Source organism: Topomyia yanbarensis, chromosome 3, assembly GCF_030247195.1.
Source record: "Topomyia yanbarensis strain Yona2022 chromosome 3, ASM3024719v1, whole genome shotgun sequence".
NCBI lineage: Eukaryota > Metazoa > Arthropoda > Insecta > Diptera > Culicidae > Topomyia > Topomyia yanbarensis.
In genome coordinates this window covers 242,220,392-242,242,247 of record NC_080672.1, presented here as the reverse complement: position 1 = coordinate 242,242,247, position 21,856 = coordinate 242,220,392, and the positions used below count along the sequence as shown (strand labels likewise).

The 21,856-nt window shown below is 43.3% G+C and overlaps 2 protein-coding genes across 19 annotated transcripts in view; one reads left to right on the top strand and one right to left on the bottom strand.

Annotated features, from left to right (window-relative positions):
* LOC131689361 (cell adhesion molecule Dscam2) overlaps positions 1-21,856 on the top strand; it is a 1,607,414-nt gene that overhangs the window by 73,974 nt on the left and 1,511,584 nt on the right. The gene's annotated exons all lie outside the window — the stretch shown is intronic.
* LOC131687820 (uncharacterized) lies at positions 15,550-16,221 on the bottom strand. The gene has a single exon (XM_058971908.1). It carries the CDS (start codon positions 16,219-16,221, stop codon positions 15,550-15,552), a length of 672 nt encoding a protein of 223 aa, XP_058827891.1.

Here is a 21,856-nt window from a genome sequence, read left to right as displayed (position 1 = left end):
TTTACATTAATTTTTATACTCATTTTATGAATTTAAAAGCCTATTATTTCATTTTTTGCTTTACTTTTTTATTTCGGTCGTTTTGTTGATTTCTATAATTTATTCAGTTTATTCGAGATTTTATTCGTGCAAGACTAGAAACTGTTTTCATCCCACCTCTAGTTGGGTGCCTACTTCTCGTGAGTTCTGCAAACTAATCCAATAGTGAAATGTGTAAGAAATGTCTCATCTCACTGCTAGGAGGGATTAAATCTTTTTTTTGATTAATTTCGGTTTACATTTCTGTATGTTTTACATAGTAAGTGATACAGCATTGCGTTTCATCTTCGTTTTGATTGTGTATATACATTTTTAAATTTTTTTCTCTCGAATTCGTAGTGGGTCAACATTTGCAGTTATGTTATTAAACTTAAGACTACTAATACTAACTTAACCTAAACATTAAACAAACTATTAATTAGTGGGAATTCCGAAGTGGAACATTTTTCTATAAATTTGCTTCGTATAGCGTTGATACTTTCTCCTATCGTTTTTATTCCTGCTAACTCATGAATTGTTGTTGTGTTCGTATGCCACGGAAGATCTAGAATCATTTTTATGCATTTGTTTTGTTAAACCTGCAGTTTGTTTTTATGAGTATGCCATCTGAAAATTTTCAATGGCTAGGTCGATGTCTTCCGTTGAATTTAAAGCAATATCATCAATTAGTTCACGATCCACCCGGCGTTGAAACTCAACCCAGTTCACATTATGATAATCTTTTCTAACAAGTCGTTCCCTTAATCGTATGTTCTCACCAATTTGAAGTGAAACCGGAAAGTGATCAGAGCTTAAGTCCTGTATTGTGTTTGGGTGGGAAATCTCATTCATGTTTGACAAGAAAATGTCCAGTGTTGACGAGATTCCAGCTGGAGATAGAAAAGTTGGTTCGTCGGGGGCATGAATTGTATAGTGTCCAGTCAGAGAGTCTTCGAAAAGAAGGCGACCATTTTGATTACTACGGTAATTTTTCCATGTTTCGTGTCTAGCGTTAAAGTCACCAGCTATTATGATTTTTTTCCGGGATCTCGACAATTTTTGGAGGTCATTTTTAAACTTCCTTGCATTCCCATTGGTTTCATAACACTGTAATGGGCAATATGCAGCTATCGCGAGAAACTTTCCCATATCGCCTTCCAATTCAACACCAACAGTCTCGATAATTGATTTTTGGTAATGTGGTTGGATTATATATTTGATATTATTTTTTATGATCAAAGCTACACCACCTCCGCCCGAGTGGGTTCGATACATGCGCACGGTAGAAAATCCTGGGATACTAAAATTTATCCCGGGTTTCAGATTAGTTTCGGTTAGAACGGCAATGTCTATTCCTGGCCAAAACCAGAAATTCGCCAAGTTCAATTCGTTTCCGCAGTAATCCGCGGGCGTTCCAAAGAATCAATTGCAGAGGATTAACAAAAATATGCCATAATCACAAACTGTCCCAGAACGCAAATTTGTTCCTGCCTATTTTGGCATTGTTGCAGTTTTTCACACATTTCCACAAATATAGGCATTAATTGTGCGGCAGTAAATTTGGGCGGAAGTTGTTGGTCCAATTGAGGGGAACATTGATTGGGACTCACCTGAGGCAGGAATATGTTTGGCGATGACGAAGCTACCACGTCGGCTGCCACGCTTACCGAACAGATGCCGGTTGCTGCTTTGAAATTGACGATGGATGCTGCTGCTAATGTTTCTCCGCTTGCTGACGTAGCTGCTGTGGCTGTTGCTGCCACTGGGACTCGATGCTGGTACTCCATTCTTACGTTGACTTGGCAGTAACGATGGGAAATAACTTTCACTAAAAATCACTTCTTTGTTCGGTTTTCGTCCCGGCTGGTGTTTTTGCGATATATCTTTACGTATGCTTTTATATTCTTCACGCTTGCTGCACTCTCTATCAGTCGAGCGGTGCCCCTTACACCCTAAATCGGACACTCCGTAGTAAGGTGAGCTTGCGCACAATAATTACACCGGGGTTTAATGTGGCCATTACGTGTGCCGTGTCCGAAATTTAAACAGCACGTGCACTGAGTGATATCACGATTTGTGCCTCGGTAGGTCTCCCAGCGAACCACCATACACGACAGTGAACGCACAGCTTTCAATGCATTTAGCGATACTGTACCCTTTTGAAAATGCACAAGATACAAGCAATCACGCCATTTTCTTTTCTTTTCGCGCAATGCGAAAGACGCCCAGCGGCTGTAATTTGTACCGCTCTTTTAGCTCAACTTCAATTTCATTGCTTGCCATAAATGGAAGACCGCACACTACTGCTTTGAATGGCTTTTCCCGCTGCAAAATTATGTGAAAAATATTCTGCACCAACTCTATTTAGATAATTCCAGGCATTCTGATAGTCACTTTTTGTATGCACAACCGTTTTTATACCGACGCCACTTAGTTTGTACTCTGCTTTTACACCAATTTCCGCCAGCTGCTTTTTCAGCGCGGCGAGCGGGATCGATTTTACCACCAGCGGCGGCAATTTCACTGCAATTTCTTACTCTTGCGGATCCTCTATTGGACCACCAAAGCCGTTCAAATCGCTCACGTTCGTTGCAGTTTGGGTACGACCGCTGATAACACTAATGCGATTCGTTTGTGCTGAATGCACTGACATCATTTCACCAACCGGTTTGCTGCCCGAATTTCCAGGCACTTGAGGGCTGCTCATTGCGTTTTTCCGTTTTGGGCTCGATTTCGGATGTGGTTCATCGCCAAAAAGGCGGTGCTAACAAGTAAACCACCAATCAAAGCACGGCTAATTAATGCGTTTTCAAAATCATTTCTATCAAACTTTACGGTAATCGTATCCTGTACGGAATCTACTACACAATTGTTGTGATTATTTCCCAGCAAATCGCGCAAAAATCTGTTTGTTCCGTGCAGTAAAGGCGGCAAATATTGGCCGTTTGTTCATGAGAATCGTTTAGGTACGTACGTCCGTACACTACTCGTCGACCATCAAGCATCGAATGATAAGGCAAAAAGGAAATTCAGCACATATATTTATAACTTTTCCTGGTTTGATTGACCTCTTAATTGTTCTGTATTGACGGCTTTGCTCGGAATAGCCGCCTCGTGTATGCACATTTCCCCTTTTTTAGTGAAATTTTTCAATTTTAATTCTACCGATTTTCATCAGAATACTTATATAGTACATCAATCTAATCAGCAATTATATTCAAGTCAGGTGTTTCTGAGTATATTGGTGTATAATTGATTGAAATCCATCAACTAACTGCGAAGTTATAACCGTACCAACCTTACATAGTTTCGTTACATAGGAGATTTTCAAAATATAGAATGACACCCAGCCCCAGGTAGTGGAGTAAGACATTTTTAATGTCAAAAACGAAACACTTCACCAGTTGGTTCCTGACGAGCAAGTAGGTGAATTGATCCTTCGTTTCTTTTGTCCGTCACCCGCGTGACCTTCCCACAGTAGAGAGTTAGTATAGCTCGTCTAAACAAAGCCGTCTTTCAGGAAAGAAAACTGTTTAGTACCGCACTGCACTGCACTACTTGACACAATTTAACGTTTATAATGTTTATACTCCCGCCCTTGCTGGGATAAACACCTTCACCGATATCGCCTAACTCAAGATAATGTTACAACAAACAACGCGCGTGTGTAAACTGAAATGGCGCTCGGTTACGAATGATTTTCTCTTTAGATGATTTTATGAGTACATGTGAAAGAAAAACTCATCACGATGATGAGATCAAAGAAGGCGTAATGGATTTCACATTTTCATTGCATTGCTAAACTCATCTATGATTTTGCTGATAATAAATATCGAGTAAGAGAATCAGTAGTAATTTTATGCGTTACCGATTTTTGATTTTTTGATAATTTCCCAACACTGACCCCGACATGGAGAGACGTACCAGAATAGTCTTACAATTAGGCAATCCATGAGACGTTTCTGATCAGCTGATTATTTTTTGTTTACTTTTTCTGACGTTACTCCGAGAGGTGCGACGTCCGACAATATCGTTGATTCGATCCAACATCAACCGAATCGGACTAACGAAAGACATTTGTCGGACGAGTTTTTCTGTTCGCAGGAGTAGACTTGTTGACAAAACCCACCGCTGAATTGTCAAACAAACGTCTAATGGATTGCCTAATGGAACATAAATGGACTACTCAACAACCTTGCCGAACTCGAACTGCTCATCGGTAGCAATCCTCCACTTATCCTGGCGTTAAAGGAAGTACATCGATCACCCTTCGACCTTCTTGAAACGATTTTGCAAGGGGAGTATAGAGAGTGTTCGATATTCCATCATGGCCTGAATGTAAATAGAAGCAATGAAAAGATCTTTGCCTATGATTGTTGTTTGACAAGCGACAACTTCAATGCCTGGCGTCGAAGGGAGATTGATTCGATTGAAGGAGTAGCACTTTTTGATCCCTAAAAGTACCCATCCATATGAGTCTGCTCGATCCAAGCGGATAATGTTAAAATCGTGGAAGTTGAGGTTTATATTAGAAGTAAGCCATGTTTCACATAGGGAAAAGGCATTACAATAATTGTAATCTAGCAAGTGTTCTAATGAATCAATTTTAGGGATAATACTTCTGCAGTTCCACTGTAAAACATTGATCAGATCCGTGATTCCGTTTAATAAGTTAGCTATCGAAGGATACGATCGCTGCAAGGAGGGGCCATTGTTCAGTCAACTGTTTTAAAAATGTTCTTACTGTTGGTAGAATAGCAACCAGCAAGCTTTTCAGAGGATCGGTAATGTTGAAAGCTGTGAATATTCAGTCCACAATGTCAGAGAATTTAAGGAATCCCGTTTTAGGTTGAGTTTCTGACTGTAATATGGGAGCACTTGGGATTTTTGGTGCCCCGGGGAGTGCTGGGTACTCCTGGTTGTATCTCAATTTCCCAAAACCAGGAGGTATTATCTTCGGATTTGTGGCCGCACTTCCAGTTGATGAATTATTTTTATTTTGTACCCTTGTTTGGGAAAACCTAGGACCCTTACGAGGAAGTTCAGGTGAGTTTTGATTAGGTCTTTTCCTAGAGTTTCTAAGCAGAGCCAAAGAATGCCCCTCGCAAGGGTCGTTAGAGGCGTTATCGTCAGTTGGCAAGAGAACGAATGGGTTTTCGGAGATAAGTGGAACAACTCTTTTAAGCATTTCTGCGCAAGAGCGTCTTTGGCGGATCGCTTCAGTTTATCCGCGCGAAGTTTGTACGTTGGGCATGCCAAAGGTTCATGCGGATTTTCCCCACAGTAAACACACTTTTCAGCGGGCCTACTGCAAGTATCATCTGCATGGCGTTCCCACATTTACCGCACCGTTGCTTATTGCAACAGTAGGTGGTCGTGTGACCTAGCTGCTGGCAATTGGAACAATTCATGACCCGCGGTACAAACAGACGCACCTCCCACTTCAACGTAGCTCGGAAGTGCAGATCCGGCGAAGGTTACGCGAAACGAGTCTGATGGATAGTAATTCCCGTCTTCGATGGACTTTGAGTGCAATTGCTTGCACTCCAAAATCTTAACTGATTGAAGGTTAGGAGCGGCCAACCCCATCATTCATCAGATCATCGACAGTTAGACCTGCATCACTTACCACACCGTCGATCTCCACATCACGAGAAGGAATGTAGACGCGATACTCCAGCGTAAAGAGGCTATTGCTAACGATACCATTGGCCTGTTTCAAGTCAGTAACGACTACGCGTAGTTTATCTGACTGAACCTTTTCAATCTCGGTTATGGCCGAGTAACGTTTTGTCAGCTCCCGTGCAACAGTTATGCTGTTTAACGGTTTATTTTTGGGCCGAAAGTATACCACCCAAGGACCAGCGGATCCATCCTGGTAAACCTTGACTCGGGGGGAGGGGGGCTGTGAGACATTGGGCGAAAGTGGGGGAAGTGGATCGCTCATAACATCATCTGTCTCCGAATCAGATACATGTTCCTCTTCTCCATAATATTCGTCTTCGGAGGGTGATCCTTCTGTTTGTTCCATTTTTTTGCGGGAGCAACAAGCTCGACCGCACTATTTAACTTAAATCAAAATAAAAATCGAAAACAATAATAAAAAAAAAGCGACAAGAAAAGTAAAAAACGAAACACTTCACCAGTTGGTTCCTGACGAGCTACTAGGTGAATTGATCCTTCGTTTCTTTTGTCCGTCACCCGCGTGACCTTCACACAGTAGAGAGCTGGTATAGCTCGTCTAAACAAAGCCGTCTTTCAGACAAGAAAACTGTTTAGTACCGCACTGCACTGCACTACTTGACACAATTTAACGTTTATAATGTTTATACTCCAGCCCTTGCTGGGATAAACACCTTCACCGATATCGCCTAACTCAAGGTAATGTTACAACAAACAACGCGCGTGTGTAAACTGAAAGGGCTCTCGGTTACGAATGATTTTCTCTTTAGATGATTTTATGAGTACATGTGAAAGAAAAACTTATCACGATGATGAGATCGAAGAAGGCGTAATGGATTTCACATTTTCATTGCATTGCTAAACTCATCCGTGATTTTGCTGATAATAAATATCGAGTAAGAGAATCAGCAGTAATTTTATGCGTTACCGATTTTTGATTTTTTGATAATTTCCCGACACTGACCCCGACATGGAGAGACGTACCAGAATAGTCTTACAATGGAACATAAATGGACTACTCAACAACCTTGCCGAACTTGAACTGCTCATTGGTAGCAATCCTCCACTTATCCTGGCGTTAAAGGAAGTACATCGATCACCCTTCGACCTTCTTGAAACGATTTTGCAAGGGGAGTATACATGGCTTACAAAATCAGGAGTAAACCATTATCAAAACGCAGCAGTCACCGTGCATTCGTCGGTTCCACATACGGTGGTCAACCATAACACAGAGCTTCTTACTGTCGCAGTGAGATTGCATGCCCCGATCCCAGTGACCGTTGTATCAATCTATTTGCAAAATACAAGACATCAGGGTTTGCAGAATCCTCGGTGATCTCAACGCCCACCACTATGCCTGGGGCGTCCAGCACAGATAAGAATGGTGCCGAAGTAATAGCAGCATTTAAAAACACTGATATGGTAGTGATGAATGACGGAAGCCCGACTTTCTTGAGGGGCAAGACCGAGTCCCACATTGACATCTCAGCAGCCAGCAGCGAAATTCTCTAACTTCTTCATTGGACCATTTCAACCGACTTCCATGGGAGTGATCACTACCCGATCGATATTCGATGCAGTGAACAAGCACCCAGCACCACCCACTGACTTTGATGGCGATTCGACGAGGCAGACTGGGAACAGTACGAGAGAGCGATCATAGATACAACTGACTCCAATATAATATACTCCCCAGAAGAAATAACTCAACTGATCTGGAATGCAGCACACATCAATGTCCCTCGATTCAGCTCCATACCAAAAGCCAAGGCTGTGTATTGGTGGTGTGATGACGTCAAAGTAGCCATCAAAACTCGCCGAAACGCTGAACGAAAATATAAACGGCTTCCCGCCGATCATCCGGAAAAAGAAAAAGAACAACAGTCGAAAGAGCGTCCGAAAAACTAAAGCCAAATCATGGGAATCATTTATTGAGGGAATCAACGAAAACACACCCGCTGCTGCAATGTGGCGCAGGGTTAATGCTCTTAGTGGAAAACGCAGAGTAAATGGAATGCGATCAATGATGGTAGTACCGTGTCTCGAGATCCAATACATGTAACCATTGCACTGGCTGAATACTTCAAAGAGATTCGTTAATGGATAGATACAATGAATAATTCGTCCGCTCTCAATATGTTAGTAACTGCCCTTTGATCAATCAATCGGCCGTTTGACATTAGCGAGTTGTTGATCGCCCTTGACTCATCGAAAAGAAAATCAGCAGGGCCTGACGAAATATCCTACCCACTACTGAAGCGGCTGCCATTAAAAGGAAAACTGGCTTTACTGGACACCATTAATAACATCTGGTCTAGCAGATTTTTTCCCACAGGATGGCGAGAGAGTCTGGCGGTACCAAGGTGCTGAAAACTCGCTCACCGCCATAAGCGTACATGAATTTGTTTCCTTATACATCGTCGGGGGTTTACGCTCTCGTTAAAAAGATACAGACCCACACAACTCGTTCCGCATCACACCGTATGCGATTACGAAGAGAGAGAGAGAGAGAGAGAGAGAGAGAGAGAGAGAGAGAGAGAGAGAGAGAGAGAGAGAGAGAATCGGAAATCGCCAAATTTTTTAACGCGTTCCGCATTGCCGATGCAGTGAGGTAATAAGTGCCATCGAACATATTCGGCAGCGAGCATGTTCGTTCGAAAAAATGATCCAAATCTTCGTGCGTAATCCTGAAAATAAACGATTGAAATATATGGCTGGCCTGAAAATTTCGGTAGGAGTCAATGTCCGCGTGGACACCGCACGGAGTGGCAATTTCTGCTGTGTAGGTTCAACTCGCAGTCATTTCCTTGCTGAGTGTTAATTTTATCGCTCGAGTTGAACTCTACCATTGTATGTACAAATGCCGTACTTGCGATGTAGACAAGATGTGTGGTAATGTACATTGGTTTAGATTTGTTTGGATTTAGTTTAATTTTCAATGTTGAGGCGCGTTCGGCTCCTTCCATGCGTTTCATTTCTAGAGGAAACTTAGATTTGTCTTCTTTTCTATGCCAATAAATAATCTCGAAAGTTGTGCGTTTTATAGCGTATCATTGCGCGAATATAGCTCACTACTTCCGGTGATATGCATTTGCATAGAATTGACAAAATATCGATTGTCGCTGATCAATTTTCTTATTTTTAACTGTAATGATAATATCTTTTGCTTGAATTATATGATTATCCACGTTTAGGTGCTTTTGGCTTGGGACGAAGCTGGTCCAGGTTATAACTTAAATTGATGTCAAAATAAATTAAATGATAACAGTTTCGGTTGAAACCTGACTCAGTTTCGAGATCAAACAAAAACGCATTCGTGCTAGGGCATACGAGTCCGGCGCATAAAGTTCATATCTTTTTGTGTGCATGAAATTAGGTGTGAATAAACAGATAGAAAGGGAATCATATGTATCAACTAATAACAATATAATAAAATATAATAGATAAATCGAAATTTTAAAAACAGTTCACCAAACGAAATTTTCACTGAAATGCTGTTAAGTTTATTAAGTTTCTTGGAACTAATAATTGGAATGTGGATTGCGTGAAATTTAGTAACAAGGATCACCGTTCTGGCGGAGTGACTATTGGTGTTTGTTTCAGGCAAGATTTGTTCACAAAAATAGATAAGGCTAGTAACTAGGAGTATAACCATTCATGTATGCGCTTACGGTTGTATTATCTATAGCATTGCAGTTATTGATATTAGTCTGAAAGGATTCCGCTGGAGCAGTGCTGCCAGGGACATTTTCAGTTAGCAGTGAAAATGAAATTTGTAGATATTTTCGTTATATTGCATTATTATTGAAAACTGATAAAAACACATAAGTGTAAACTATCTTTGTCTATCTTTCCTGTGCTATGGGCTATTGAACAATTGGGCAGGCCATAGCACTCTGATAGAAGCATCACTCTTGATAATCAGAGGTTTTTAGTGTTTTGACATTAAAAATGTCTTACTCCACTATCTGGGGCTAGGTGTCATTCTAAAATCTAAACTATCTCCCATGTAACGAAACTATGTAAGGTTTGCACGCTTATAACTCCGATATTACTAGATGGATTTTAATCATTCATACACCAACCGATTCAGAAACACCTAACTTAAATATTGGTAATAATTTAATATCTCCCCAATAAAAGTAGACTTTTGGAAATTGGTAAAATTAAAAAGTTCACGAAAAACGGGAAAATTACCATTCGTGAGGCAGATTTCTCAGACACAGCCGTCAGAAAAGGGCAGCTTAGTTGCTCAATGAAACACGAAAAGTCATAAATAGAAGCGACGCATCTCCGTTTAAATCAGTTGTTGCTAATATCCCATACGAGCAACATCGTCTCCGGGCGATGCAATAAGCGCTATCGATTTTCGGTAACGTTGGCATTTGCACACACTCGCACCTAAGTGACTAAACCATATACGGTTAGTTTATAAATAGAGGTGACGCGTACACGTTTGAATCAGTTTTTGTTCTTATGTCGAACGGGTAAGATCATGGCTGCAGCGTCTGGGCACTACAATAAGCGGTAGACGCTATGCATTATCGGCAGCGGTGGCCGTGTGCGGATTTTTCGAGTACCAGCATCTGTCACAGAATGATTTGCAAAGTGGGTGGGTGGGGTGGTTTGGATTTAATTCAATACGGTGTGTGCTGCTTAAGAGTGTTGCGTTTGAAAAAAATATATTTATTTTTATGCATGCGTGTGCGCTGTAACGTGTTAACCCATGTTTACGGCGCTTTGTAGCTGCATAGGGTAAAGAGCCTATTGGTTTTCATGTTTCATATTTCGGTTATATGTTTTTTATCAGTAAGGCATCTGACAACGTGCTTCTGTAGTTATTGCACTGTTCAGCAGCGTAGTATTTTATATAGGAGAGTACACTCAGGTTTTTTTACGCGGATTTTGAAATTTACGCGGTTTTCATCAACGCGTTTTTTTTAAATTTACGCGGTTTTCATTTACACGGCCTGCATCCCCTGTGTGAAAAATCTGAGTGTAATTGCATCGGAAACAATCACATTCCCAGCAGAACTTTTTGTTTTCTAATTTCAAACACTTTTGTTTCGTACTGCACACAACGGAAAATTTTAAAACAGAACTTACCGTCCCAGCAGCAGTTTAAGCGGGTGTTCTTTTTCGATTCAAATTCAAGCCATGTCTTAAGCGTTACTGGACTTAAAATTGTTTTTTTTATCCAGTCAGAATATCTGTTCTACCCTATGTATTTAAAACACAGTTCTAATTGTGTTTTAAAGTATACAACAAATAGAACGGTTGGGTATACTAATTTAAATTTTAAAATAAATCTGTTTTAAATTATAAAACAAACCGCTGTACTGAAAATATAATTATGTCAGTCCTATTACCACATAAAACACCTATCTATCTATCTATTATATATATATATATATATATATATATATATATATATATATATATATATATATATATATATATATATATATATATATATATATATATATATATATATATATATATATATATATATATATATATATATATATATATATTTATATATATATATATATATATATATATATATATATATATATATATATATATATATATATATATATATATATATATATATATATATATAAAAGTCAATGTTTGTATGTATATGATTTATGGACTCCCAAACGGCTTAGCCGATTGCCGTAAAAATTTATACGTAGTAGGCATTTGTTATGGAGCGTGTTTGTGTGCTATTGGTTGGAGATTATCTGCCCGCCAGATAGCGCTTCGGAACAAATTGTGTTTTCCTCTTATTTCGTTGAAAGTCGTTGCAACGCGCGATGGGCTTTAGCTAGTATTATATAAAAGTCAAAGTTTGTATGTATATGATTTATAGACTCCCAAACGGCTTAACCGATTTCCGTAAAAAATTATACACAGTAGGTATTTGTTATGGGGCGTGTTTGTGTACTATTAGTTGAAAATCGCAGCGACGCGCGATGGGTATTAGCTAGTATAACATAAAACGCTGCAGAATTGGTTTAATAATACAATGTTTACACTACAGAGTTATAACACGTTTTAATAATTAGCAACAAGAAAAATGTCACCAAGATAGCATAAAAACCCGTTTTAACTGGTAGTGCGAACGTTGCATAACAATGTAATTTATCAAATAATTTCATTTTTCCACCACTAATCGATCAAGAAATGCTTAACCTTAAGATTGTTTACTTAAGTTCATTAGTACATTATTGAAAATTTAAATGGAAAATGAAATTTCATATTTCATGGAGAATCTGTATATTTCCGTTGGTGGGCGTGGGCTTCCTCGTCACAGCTCTCAATATGGAACTTTTCTTTTGAATATATTTTCTGGACAGACCAGCCTATTTTTACTAGATGGATCAGCCAAATAATGCCAATCACCTAGTGAGATACTTGATTAAATGATAGATTACCGTTAAAAGACCTTCAATAAATTATGTTTTAATGGGGAGGGTATATAGCAAATTGTAACATATGAAAACAGGCGAGTGAACAAGAATGTGAGTCGATATGTGTGATAAATAAAATTCATTTGCACGCTCTTGAAAAAGCTAAGTTTTTAATGTCACCGTGGTCGTGTCCTGTACACAACCCTTTAATTTTCTTGATACAAACAAATAAAAAAAAAGTATAGCATAAAAGGTTTCGAGTGATCGGTGTGAATGAATTTGTTTATAGACATCATTCAAAAACCGGGGATGGAAAACGTGTGCAACTTTCTTGCAACTATATTTTTCAAATCATGATAACTGGCCAACAACATTTCGATCCGCCTCAAATTGTTTAAAATCACAGTATTTTCAAATCGATTGGAATTTCTGAATCGGACAAGATCAGTTGAGTTTGAATCTAATATTAATAGTAGACCCCATGTTATATAATACTTTCAGAGAAAATTGGTTAAATCTCACGGTATAAAGATACTTTCTTAAGATTTGTAACTGGCCAGCCTAACGAGCTTCCGAGGTAGGTAAGTGGGTGGTTTATGCGCCACTCTCAGTTGAGAGACCACCCACCTGTTATAGAGCTGCCCGGCCTAGTGAGACCCCTCGGGAGAAGCAGGAAGGAAGCAAGCTAGCTGGAGACACAGTCCGTCCGCGTCGATGATCCGCGTGCTATACGAGCTAAAGATAATCCGGAACGGCTAATGCGAATTTATTCCGAAACGAAGATTACACTTGCGGGTTGTTATCATCACTGGCAAAGTCCAAACCGCCAATTCAATCAACCAGAGTTCGACTAGAGAGTGGTTCCGGATGGTATCGGGGCCAACCTGGCGCGTGCGAAGAACGGTGGTAACTCAAGTGGATTATAGCAAGTCTATTTTAAAGAAGTCTCTCTCGCGCTACCGTAGCAACTCGATTTTGCGACCATTTCTCCATGGTTTAAATTGATAATATGGATACCATGCATAATAAACAATTTAGAACAAATAACAATTTACGCATACGTACTAATATTTACAAATCTATATACATTTAATTATTTACAATTAACGTCCTCGTTACATCATTCCCTGCTAAAAGTACGAAAATTTGATTGGCATTGAAATGGACATTGCAATAACCAATCAAATTTTCGTAGGTCAAACAAGTCATATTCGGAAACTATTTTCAACATTCGGGGTCATATATGGTCATCGCCAATAGGGATTGGCTCGTTCTCTGTTTACAGCACTTCGTCTATTACGGATGAAGTCTGCTATTGACTCTCATCGACTTTCGTCTCCAGTCTCCAGCAAAAGTTTACTTGTAGCTTCACAGAATATAACTCAATGCCTAACAAAACTATACTGTAACGCCTTCGATAACCAATCAATAAAAACAGAGACGCGAAGAATGTTCTGACCGACAATCGTTGGTGACTGTGAAATCCATTCATACTCCTCACTCATTCATCCCACTTATTCCACATTCAAAACATACAACATTAAAATGGCTTAAATTCAAAGTTGTCGACAAACTTTGAACAAGCGCACGAAAATAAACTGGAACATTGTCGTCTACACCAGGACGAACCGATTAACGAAAACAATGTTCACGAAATAATTCACCTTAGTGAAAACCATAACTAGTAGGTTCAGATTGCTGTGCTTACCCCAGCATATTGCGAGATCACAGGACACTACTTTCCCTCCAAAACATATACTGTCCAAGCTGGCAATTCACTGCCACAGAAATAAATCTCTGCGATTTTAGCTTACTGCACGCTTGGAACGAAACTTGCTTCTTAAGAGAATTTTTAAACGCCAGACTTACTCCGACAACAAAATTCTCCAAGAAAAATTAAACACTATAGTAACAAAATCATTCACTCGCCCCTTGCACACTACGCGCATCAGAATCCAACTACGCGCTGAATTCCGACACGCGAACTCAACCGGTCTATCATACATACGATTTCCACAACACCTTCAACCGAAACGTCAAAATGAAACAAAGTCGTCGTGGAATCGCTGGCGCGTGGATGTATTTTCCTCACAATAGGAAAACGGAAAATACGGTCGATACTAAATTTAATTCGTGGAAAAGTGACGGGAATTTTACAGGTGGACTTCGCTGGAGGAGAGTGCAATTTTGTAATCGTTCCCTATCAGGTGTAAAGTTGTGTGTTGGCTTTTTTATTCCAGGTAGACGAACCATCGGCTGTCGGGGAGAACGGTACCAGCTCGCTTGGGAAAATGGAGGATCGGGTAGGATATCTGCATATAGGACGGGGATTTAATGTGGATGGTCATGGAACTGTTCAGGATGATAAAAATCGAAAAGTGGAGGATCAACAATCGATGAATTAACGTAAAGGATATAAACGGAGAAAATGGGAGAAAGGATCGGAAATAGGAAAGGACACATTTAAATGGATTACTAATAATTTTGTGAAAAAAAATCTCAAAAGAGAAGGATCGTATAGGATATGGAACTGGAGTTATATTGAAACTAATAGAATACAAATGGAAAGGCTATGAAATGCAAGATTTAACGGGATAAATACCAATGAAGCACGGAAGGAGTTTTCTACTGGATGGGACGGGAGTGGCACGGTTTAGGATCGAACGGAATTGGATTTAAAGGATGCAGGATTACTAAGGAAGGATAGGTTCATAGAAATGCGAGAAAAAGATTTTGATCTGTCGCCCACCCGAATAAGCTGCTGCGTGATTCGCGCTCAAAATAAAAAGAGGAATAAAGTAAGTATTTTTGAATGAAAAACTAAATTAATTTTTTATATGTACAGGAAGACGAACACAATTGAAACAACCAATACCCTAAGCTAAATTTCATGCTGCTATATACAAATGTACATCGATGACGTCACCAACAAACATTCCCTCAGAAGGAAGGTAGGATGCTAAAAGGGTTTCGACCATCGTTGGAAAAACTGTGAGAGTTTAGAATTAATTACTAACTTAGAATAAAGACTAATACTAGTATAAGGGTTTAGAAACTAGGCAATTAACTATTTACAAATTTATCATTTACAATTGACCATCGCTGATGGATTATGTTTCGCGGTTCTAAACCGGTTTGCTATGTCGGTTTTGTTTACCTATTTTTGGTGTTTTCATGAATCATCCATTCTTTGTCACTTCGCAAAAGCTTATTCATAGCTAAGAGGATTTTCTGTTTGTTTAGGCACAATATTGGTATCTCAGTAGCAAGTCCGTTCGAGGACTTCCTTGAACGAGTTCATCAAGATTGGCCGTAAGCTGCTTTTAACCTGAAGGGTATTTTCTTACTCATCGTATAGTGTGGTTGCTCCTTGCGGAGGTACATAGCTCGAATTTGTTCACTTAATTGTTTAGATGAGAAGAGTGCAACTTTTTCAGCCGATTAGCGAAGTAGACCCCAAATCTTTTCCCGCAAGATCTACCAATTCATAGGTATTGGAGCCAAGTACCTTCCGCACAACAGCCGATTCGTACTTGGGCGCTAGCTTTTTGCAAAACCCTTTCCCCTTGTCAGAAAGGTCAAAGGTTTGCTTCAGCACCTTCTCCCCCACTATATAAGAAGCACATTTAGCATTTGATCGAAGGTTGTATGTTTTAGCGTGTTTTTGGTACGCCATGGTCAGATTGGTTCGCACTTCCTCGAACAATTTCTTCCGTCTATCGGAAACAGAATTGTCGTCATCCGCGCTTGGCTGATAGTTGTCCCTTACGTAACCGTGCTCCCTTCCGTCCGAAATCTTGTTCCAACCAAAAACGACAAAGTACGGGCTGTACTTCGTGGAGTCATGAACTGCGTTACGGATTGCGTTGGCGATTTCCTGAACATCGTCTGCCCAATGATTGTGGCCTTTTTTTAAAGTTGCCCGAAGTGCCGTCGTAATGACGCGATTCACCCTTTCGGTGTTGTTGACCTGAGGGTGGAATGCAGGGGTTAGCCAGTGGGACACTTGATAAGCCTCCAGCAGACTCTTAAAAGTTTTTGAGACGAACTGCGATCCATTGTCCGTGAGCATGATCTCCGGTACCCCGAATAGTCGGAAAATCATGTTTTCCACGAATTCGACAGTGCAGACCAGCGTAAGCAACTTTTTACCTACGCTGGTATTTTCAATAAGTTCGGACTGTGTCTTATGATGCCATCGCTCGCAGTACATGCGTAGTGCATGACTCTGCCTGTCGCTTGCAGTGCAGACCAGCGTAAGCAACTTTTTACCTACGCTGGTATTTTCAATAAGTTCGGACTATGTCTTATGATGCCATCGCTCGCAGTACATGCGTAGTGCATGACTCTGCCTGTCGCTTGCAGTGCAGACCAGCGTAAGCAACTTTTTACCTACGCTGGTATTTTCAATAAGTTCGGACTGTGTCTTATGATGCCATCGCTCGCAGTACATGCGTAGTGCATGACTCTGCCTGTCGCTTGCAGTGCAGACCAGCGTAAGCAACTTTTTACCTACGCTGGTATTTTCAATAAGTTCGGACTGTGTCTTATGATGCCATCGCTCGCAGTACATGCGTAGTGCATGACTCTGCCTGTCGCTTGCAGTGCAGACCAGCGTAAGGAATTTTCAATAAGTTTGGACTGTGTCTTATGATGCCATCGCTCGCAGTACATGCGTAGTGCATGACTCTGCCTGTCGCTTGCAGTGCAGACCAGCGTAAGGAATTTTCAATAAGTTCGGACTGTGTCTTATGATGCCATCGCTCGCAGCACATGCGCAGTGCATGACTATGCCTGTCACCCAGCGTATTATATGACTACACCTGGAGGGCTTCGTTTCCTTATTGTGCATACTTTAAGGGGTTCAGTGCGACAAAAAAAAAACAAATTTCATACATGCACGGCCATACTAGGCCATACACATACGACCCTTAAGCATTTCCTAAATCACGACCATACACCATTGTATGCCAACACAACCTCCAAGCAAGGGTAGTCTTTTTTTTTTTTTACAATGGAGAAGACCTTTATGTCCTAGCCCAGTACACGTGCTAACGGTAGGGTCCAATCTACCACACGGGGGCGTGTCGGACTCGAATGGTGACCAGCCATTAATACCGACTAAACTCCATTGGGCTCCGCCATCATTCCTCCCAGGAACTACCTCTCGGTATTACTTCTGGGGGGATGGCTGTACTAAATGTACTCATTCACTCTCACTCACGCGATCATACATCCTGTATGAGGCTTACTTGGGTGCTCTCTCAATCACACTTTGATTCACTCTCAAACACTCCCACATGAGGCTGACTTTTGTGCTCACCTTTTACGTTCCATGCGAGGCTGACTTGTGTGCTCACCTTACTCATTCCTTGCTAGGCTTACTTTTGTGCTCGCCCTACCCATCCATGTGAGGCTGACTTGGGTGCTCACCCTATCACCTGATTCACTCTCAATCGTGCCACTCTATTGTACCTTTGTCACTCCCTCTGGCATCCCATGTGGGACATTTTTCTTAGGCCCACTTCTGACATACCATGCGAGGCTGACTTTTGTGCTCACCTTTTTCATTCCTTGCTAGGCTGACTTTTGTGCTAGCCTCTACCAACCTGTGAGGCTGACTTTTATGCTCACCCTTAACATGCAGTGTGAGACTGACTTGGATGCTCACCCTTTCACTCCTCTGCCACGCCATGAGGCATCGATAGCTTAGTTCCAACATACTACGCTACGACCCTCCCGTCTTGGCATGAGGCAGTCCACTTATACGCCTATACACTCACTCTTCTGTCTTGCTTCGGGGTGGCTGGGTTTACCCCTTACGCGGTTGCCATTCGCTGCGCCAACCTACCTCGGCATGAACAGACCATTCACTCTCTTATTTTGCGCTTGGCCTTTTTCGCTCCAACTAACCAATCACTAGTTAGCCGTGCCCGCCGTCTGTTGCTCGGTTCGCCAGATTACCTGTAGCCTACTGTCAATCTGGATGGTAGCAGCCGAGACTGCGTTCCACTTCTCCACCGTTTGACACATCCGCTGAATAAGGGTATCCGGGGTTGTGTCCCAGCCACAGACGTCAAGCATTGCTCTTCTTTCGACGTCGAACCGATGACATACGAACAGTATGTGTTCGGCAGTTTCATCTACACCTGGGCAGTCCGGGCAGACTGGGACCTCCGCGTGTCCGAACCTGTGGAGGTACTGACGGAAACAGCCATGGCCTGACAGGAATTGTGTCAGGTGGAAGTGAACTTCCCCATGGGGTCTTCCCACCCAGCTCGATATGCTAGGTATCAGCCGGTGGGTCCACCTACCTTTCGATGAGTTGTCCCACTCACGCTGCCATCTGGCGACCGAGGTCACCCTGGTGCGCTCGCGGGCTCCCCAATTTCCACGTAGCTCAAAGCACTCCTCATCTTCCCGAATGACCAGCCCGACTGGCATCATGCTCGCTATCACGCAGTATGCATCGTGTGATACCGTGCGGTAGGCAGATATCACTCTGAGGCACATCACGCGGTAGGTGCTCTCCAGTTTCTGTAGGTAACTGGTTACCCTCAGTGCTCTTGACCATGACGGGCCGCCGTACCTGAGGATGGATACGGCAACGCCTGCCAGTAACCTACGTCTACTGGCACACACCTTTGAGCTGTTGGACATCATTCTCGATAGTGCCGCAACAGCAGTCGACGCTCTCTTGCACATGTAGTCGACATGGCTGCCGAAGGTCAGTTTGTCGTCTATAATGACTCCGAGAGACTTCAGACTTCGCTGTGAAGTGATCGCGACTTCTCCCACATGGATAACTGCATGTTGTGCCGACTTGCGGTTGTTGACGATAACTACCTCCGTCTTATGATGAGCGAGCTCCAGGCCTCTCGCGCTCATCCATTCCTCCACCGTGCTAATCGCGTGTTCTGCGGTTAGTTCTACCTCAGAAATTGACTCCCCGTAGACCTCCAAGCTTACGTCGTCGGCAAAGCCGACGATCTTGACCCCAGGAGGGAACTTCAGTCCCAGAACCCCGTCATACATGAGGTTCCATAGCACCGGGCCTAGGATCGAGCCCTGCGGGACTCCGGCGGTAATCGGAACCCTTTTCTGACCGGCATCGGTCTCGTATAGCAGTACGCGGTTTTGGAAGTAACTTTCCAGGATCCGGTACAGACCCACCGGTAGGCTAAGCCGGTGTAACGAGAGCGCGATGGCATCCCAGCTTGCGCTGTTGAATGCGTTCTTCACGTCAAGTGTCACTAACGCACAGTATCGAATACCTCGCCTTTTTCGTTGGATCGCTATCTCGGCAGTATTTATCACTGAGTTGAGAGCGTCCACTGTGGACTTACCCTTCCGAAAGCCAAACTGGTTGCTTGACAGACCGTCCGTACCTTCCGCGTACGGGGTGAGCCTGTTGAGGATGATCCTCTCAAGCAGTTTGCCAGTCGTGTCTATCAGACAGATTGGTCTGTACGCCGATGGGTCGCCTGGCGGCTTCCCGGGCTTCGGCAACAGCACCAGTTTCTGCCTTTTCCATCTATCGGGGAAACGGCACTCGTCAAGGCATCTCTGCATAGCTAGCCTGAACATGTTCGGGTTCGCTATGATCGCTGCCTTGAGAGCGTTGTTCGGAACTCCATCCGGCCCTAGAGCTTTGTTCATTGCTAGGGATTTAGCCACTGCGAGTAGTTCTTCGTTCGTCACTGGAGCCACCATTTCGACCGTGCCCGCACTGTCTCGTAGTGCAGGTGGCCAGGGGCTTGTGGCTCGAGACGGGAAGAGTACTTCGATAATCGTTGCCAACCGGTCCGGAGACCGTTCTGGGGGTGAGGAGCCCCCTTTGGTCTTGGCCATCACGATCCGGTAGGCGTCACCCCACGGATTCGCGTTGGCACTCTCACACAGGTTGTCGAAACACGCTCTCTTGCTGCTTTTAATAGCCTTGTTAAGGGCTAATTTCGCAGCTCGAAACACTTCACGGCGGTTCTCTCTTGCATCCTCGGTGCGAGCTCTTTGCATCCTACGTCTAGCTCTGAGACAGGCTGACCGTAGAGCTGCAATCTCGGCACTCCACCAGTATACCGGGCATCTACCGTTTCTTGGCAGTGTTTTTCTCGGCATAGTGGCGTCGCACGCGCGTGATAGAACAGCTACCAGCGCATCCCCGCTTAGACTGTCGGTGTTGGCCTCCAGTCCCAGGGCCGCGGTGAAAGCTTCGCTGTCGAAGTGATTGGACTTCCACCCGCGTACCTGACAGGGATCTCCCGCCCTCGGATGCTGCACACCATAGTTGATCTTAAAGCGGATTGCTAAATGATCGCTATGGGTGTAGCCTTCGTCTACCCTCCATTCCATGCCTGGAGCCAGACTCGGGCTGGCAAAGGTCAAATCAATCCACGCCTCCACTCCGTTTCTACGGAATGTACTAGCGGAGCCATCATTAGCTAGCACAGTATCGAGTTTCGCAAACGCTTCCATTAGCGCTTGACCCCTGCTATTTGTACAGCGGCTGCCCCACTCCACTGCCCAAGCGTTGAAGTCTCCCGCTATTACTACCGGTTTCCGGCCCACGAGGTCCGACGAGAGCCTGTCGATCATCTGGTAGAACTGTTCTATTGGCCACCTTGGTGGGGCGTAGCAGCTGCAATAGAACACACCATTGATCTTGGCAATCGCCACACCCTCGGCGGAGGGGTGTATTACCTCTTGAACCGGGAACCTTCCCGTTGTACAGATTGCCACCATTCCAGATCCGTCCGACACCCAATTGCCGTTGCCGGCAGGGATGCTGTACGGGTCTGATAAGAGGGCGACATCTGTCCTCGACTCCTAGACCGACTGCCACAGCAGCTGTTGGGCTGCTGCACAATGGTTAAGATTTAGCTGTGTGACTCTCACGGCTTCTTCTTGTTTAACTCGCCGAAGGGACACGAAGGTCCGCCCATAGCATGTTTATGGGCTTGCTTCTTAGCGGTGCAGATAAGGCACTTATATGCCTTAGTGCACCCCCGCTCTTTATGCCCCTCCTCGCCGCAGCGACGACATAGCTTGTTCCTATCTATGCCTTTGCATTCGTATGCTTTATGGCCGGATTCTAGGCACCGATAGCACCTGTCCACTGAAGGCGGCTGGGGTATACTAATAGGGCATACCGACCAGCCGATCTTCAGCTTCCCTTTCTCGGTTACCTTTTTGGCATCCGCATTCAGTAGCCTGAGGTAGGCTACTTGGGTGCCAGAGGGTCCGTCTCTCAATCGCACAGAGGCCCGCTCGATTGTGACGCCGCAGTGCTCCTTGACGGCTGCGACGACGTCTTCTGCTGTCGTGAACTCGTCCAAGTGCTTGCACTGGAGAGTTGTTTCCGCACCTAGCGACCTGATTTGGGCGCCCTCACCAAGGACCTCTTGGGCCAAGGCCTTATATACTGCACTTGATTGTGCGCCTCGCTTCAGCATCAGGAGCATCTCTCCCGTGTTGGTGCGTCTTACGCTACGCACATCCTGCCCAAGGGCCGAGAGGCTTTCGGCCGCCTTCATCGATTTAAGGACATCGGCGTATTTGTCCTTGTCGGTTTTCAACCACAAGGCTTCGCCTCTGTCCTTGGCCTTCCTCACAGGCCGCGGTACCTCCGATTTCGGTGCCGGCTTTTTCTTGGTGACCAGCGTCCAGGGGTTTGAGCCCCCCTGCCCCGGTCGTGCCGGGTTGCTGGTACCATCGCTCTCCACAGCGAGGTCACTCTCGCC

What these genes read in the sequence shown, in the direction of transcription:
- LOC131687820 (XM_058971908.1), bottom strand. Translation starts at nt 16,221, where the DNA reads ATGATTTTCCGACTATTCGGGGTACCGGAGATCATGCTCACGGACAAT.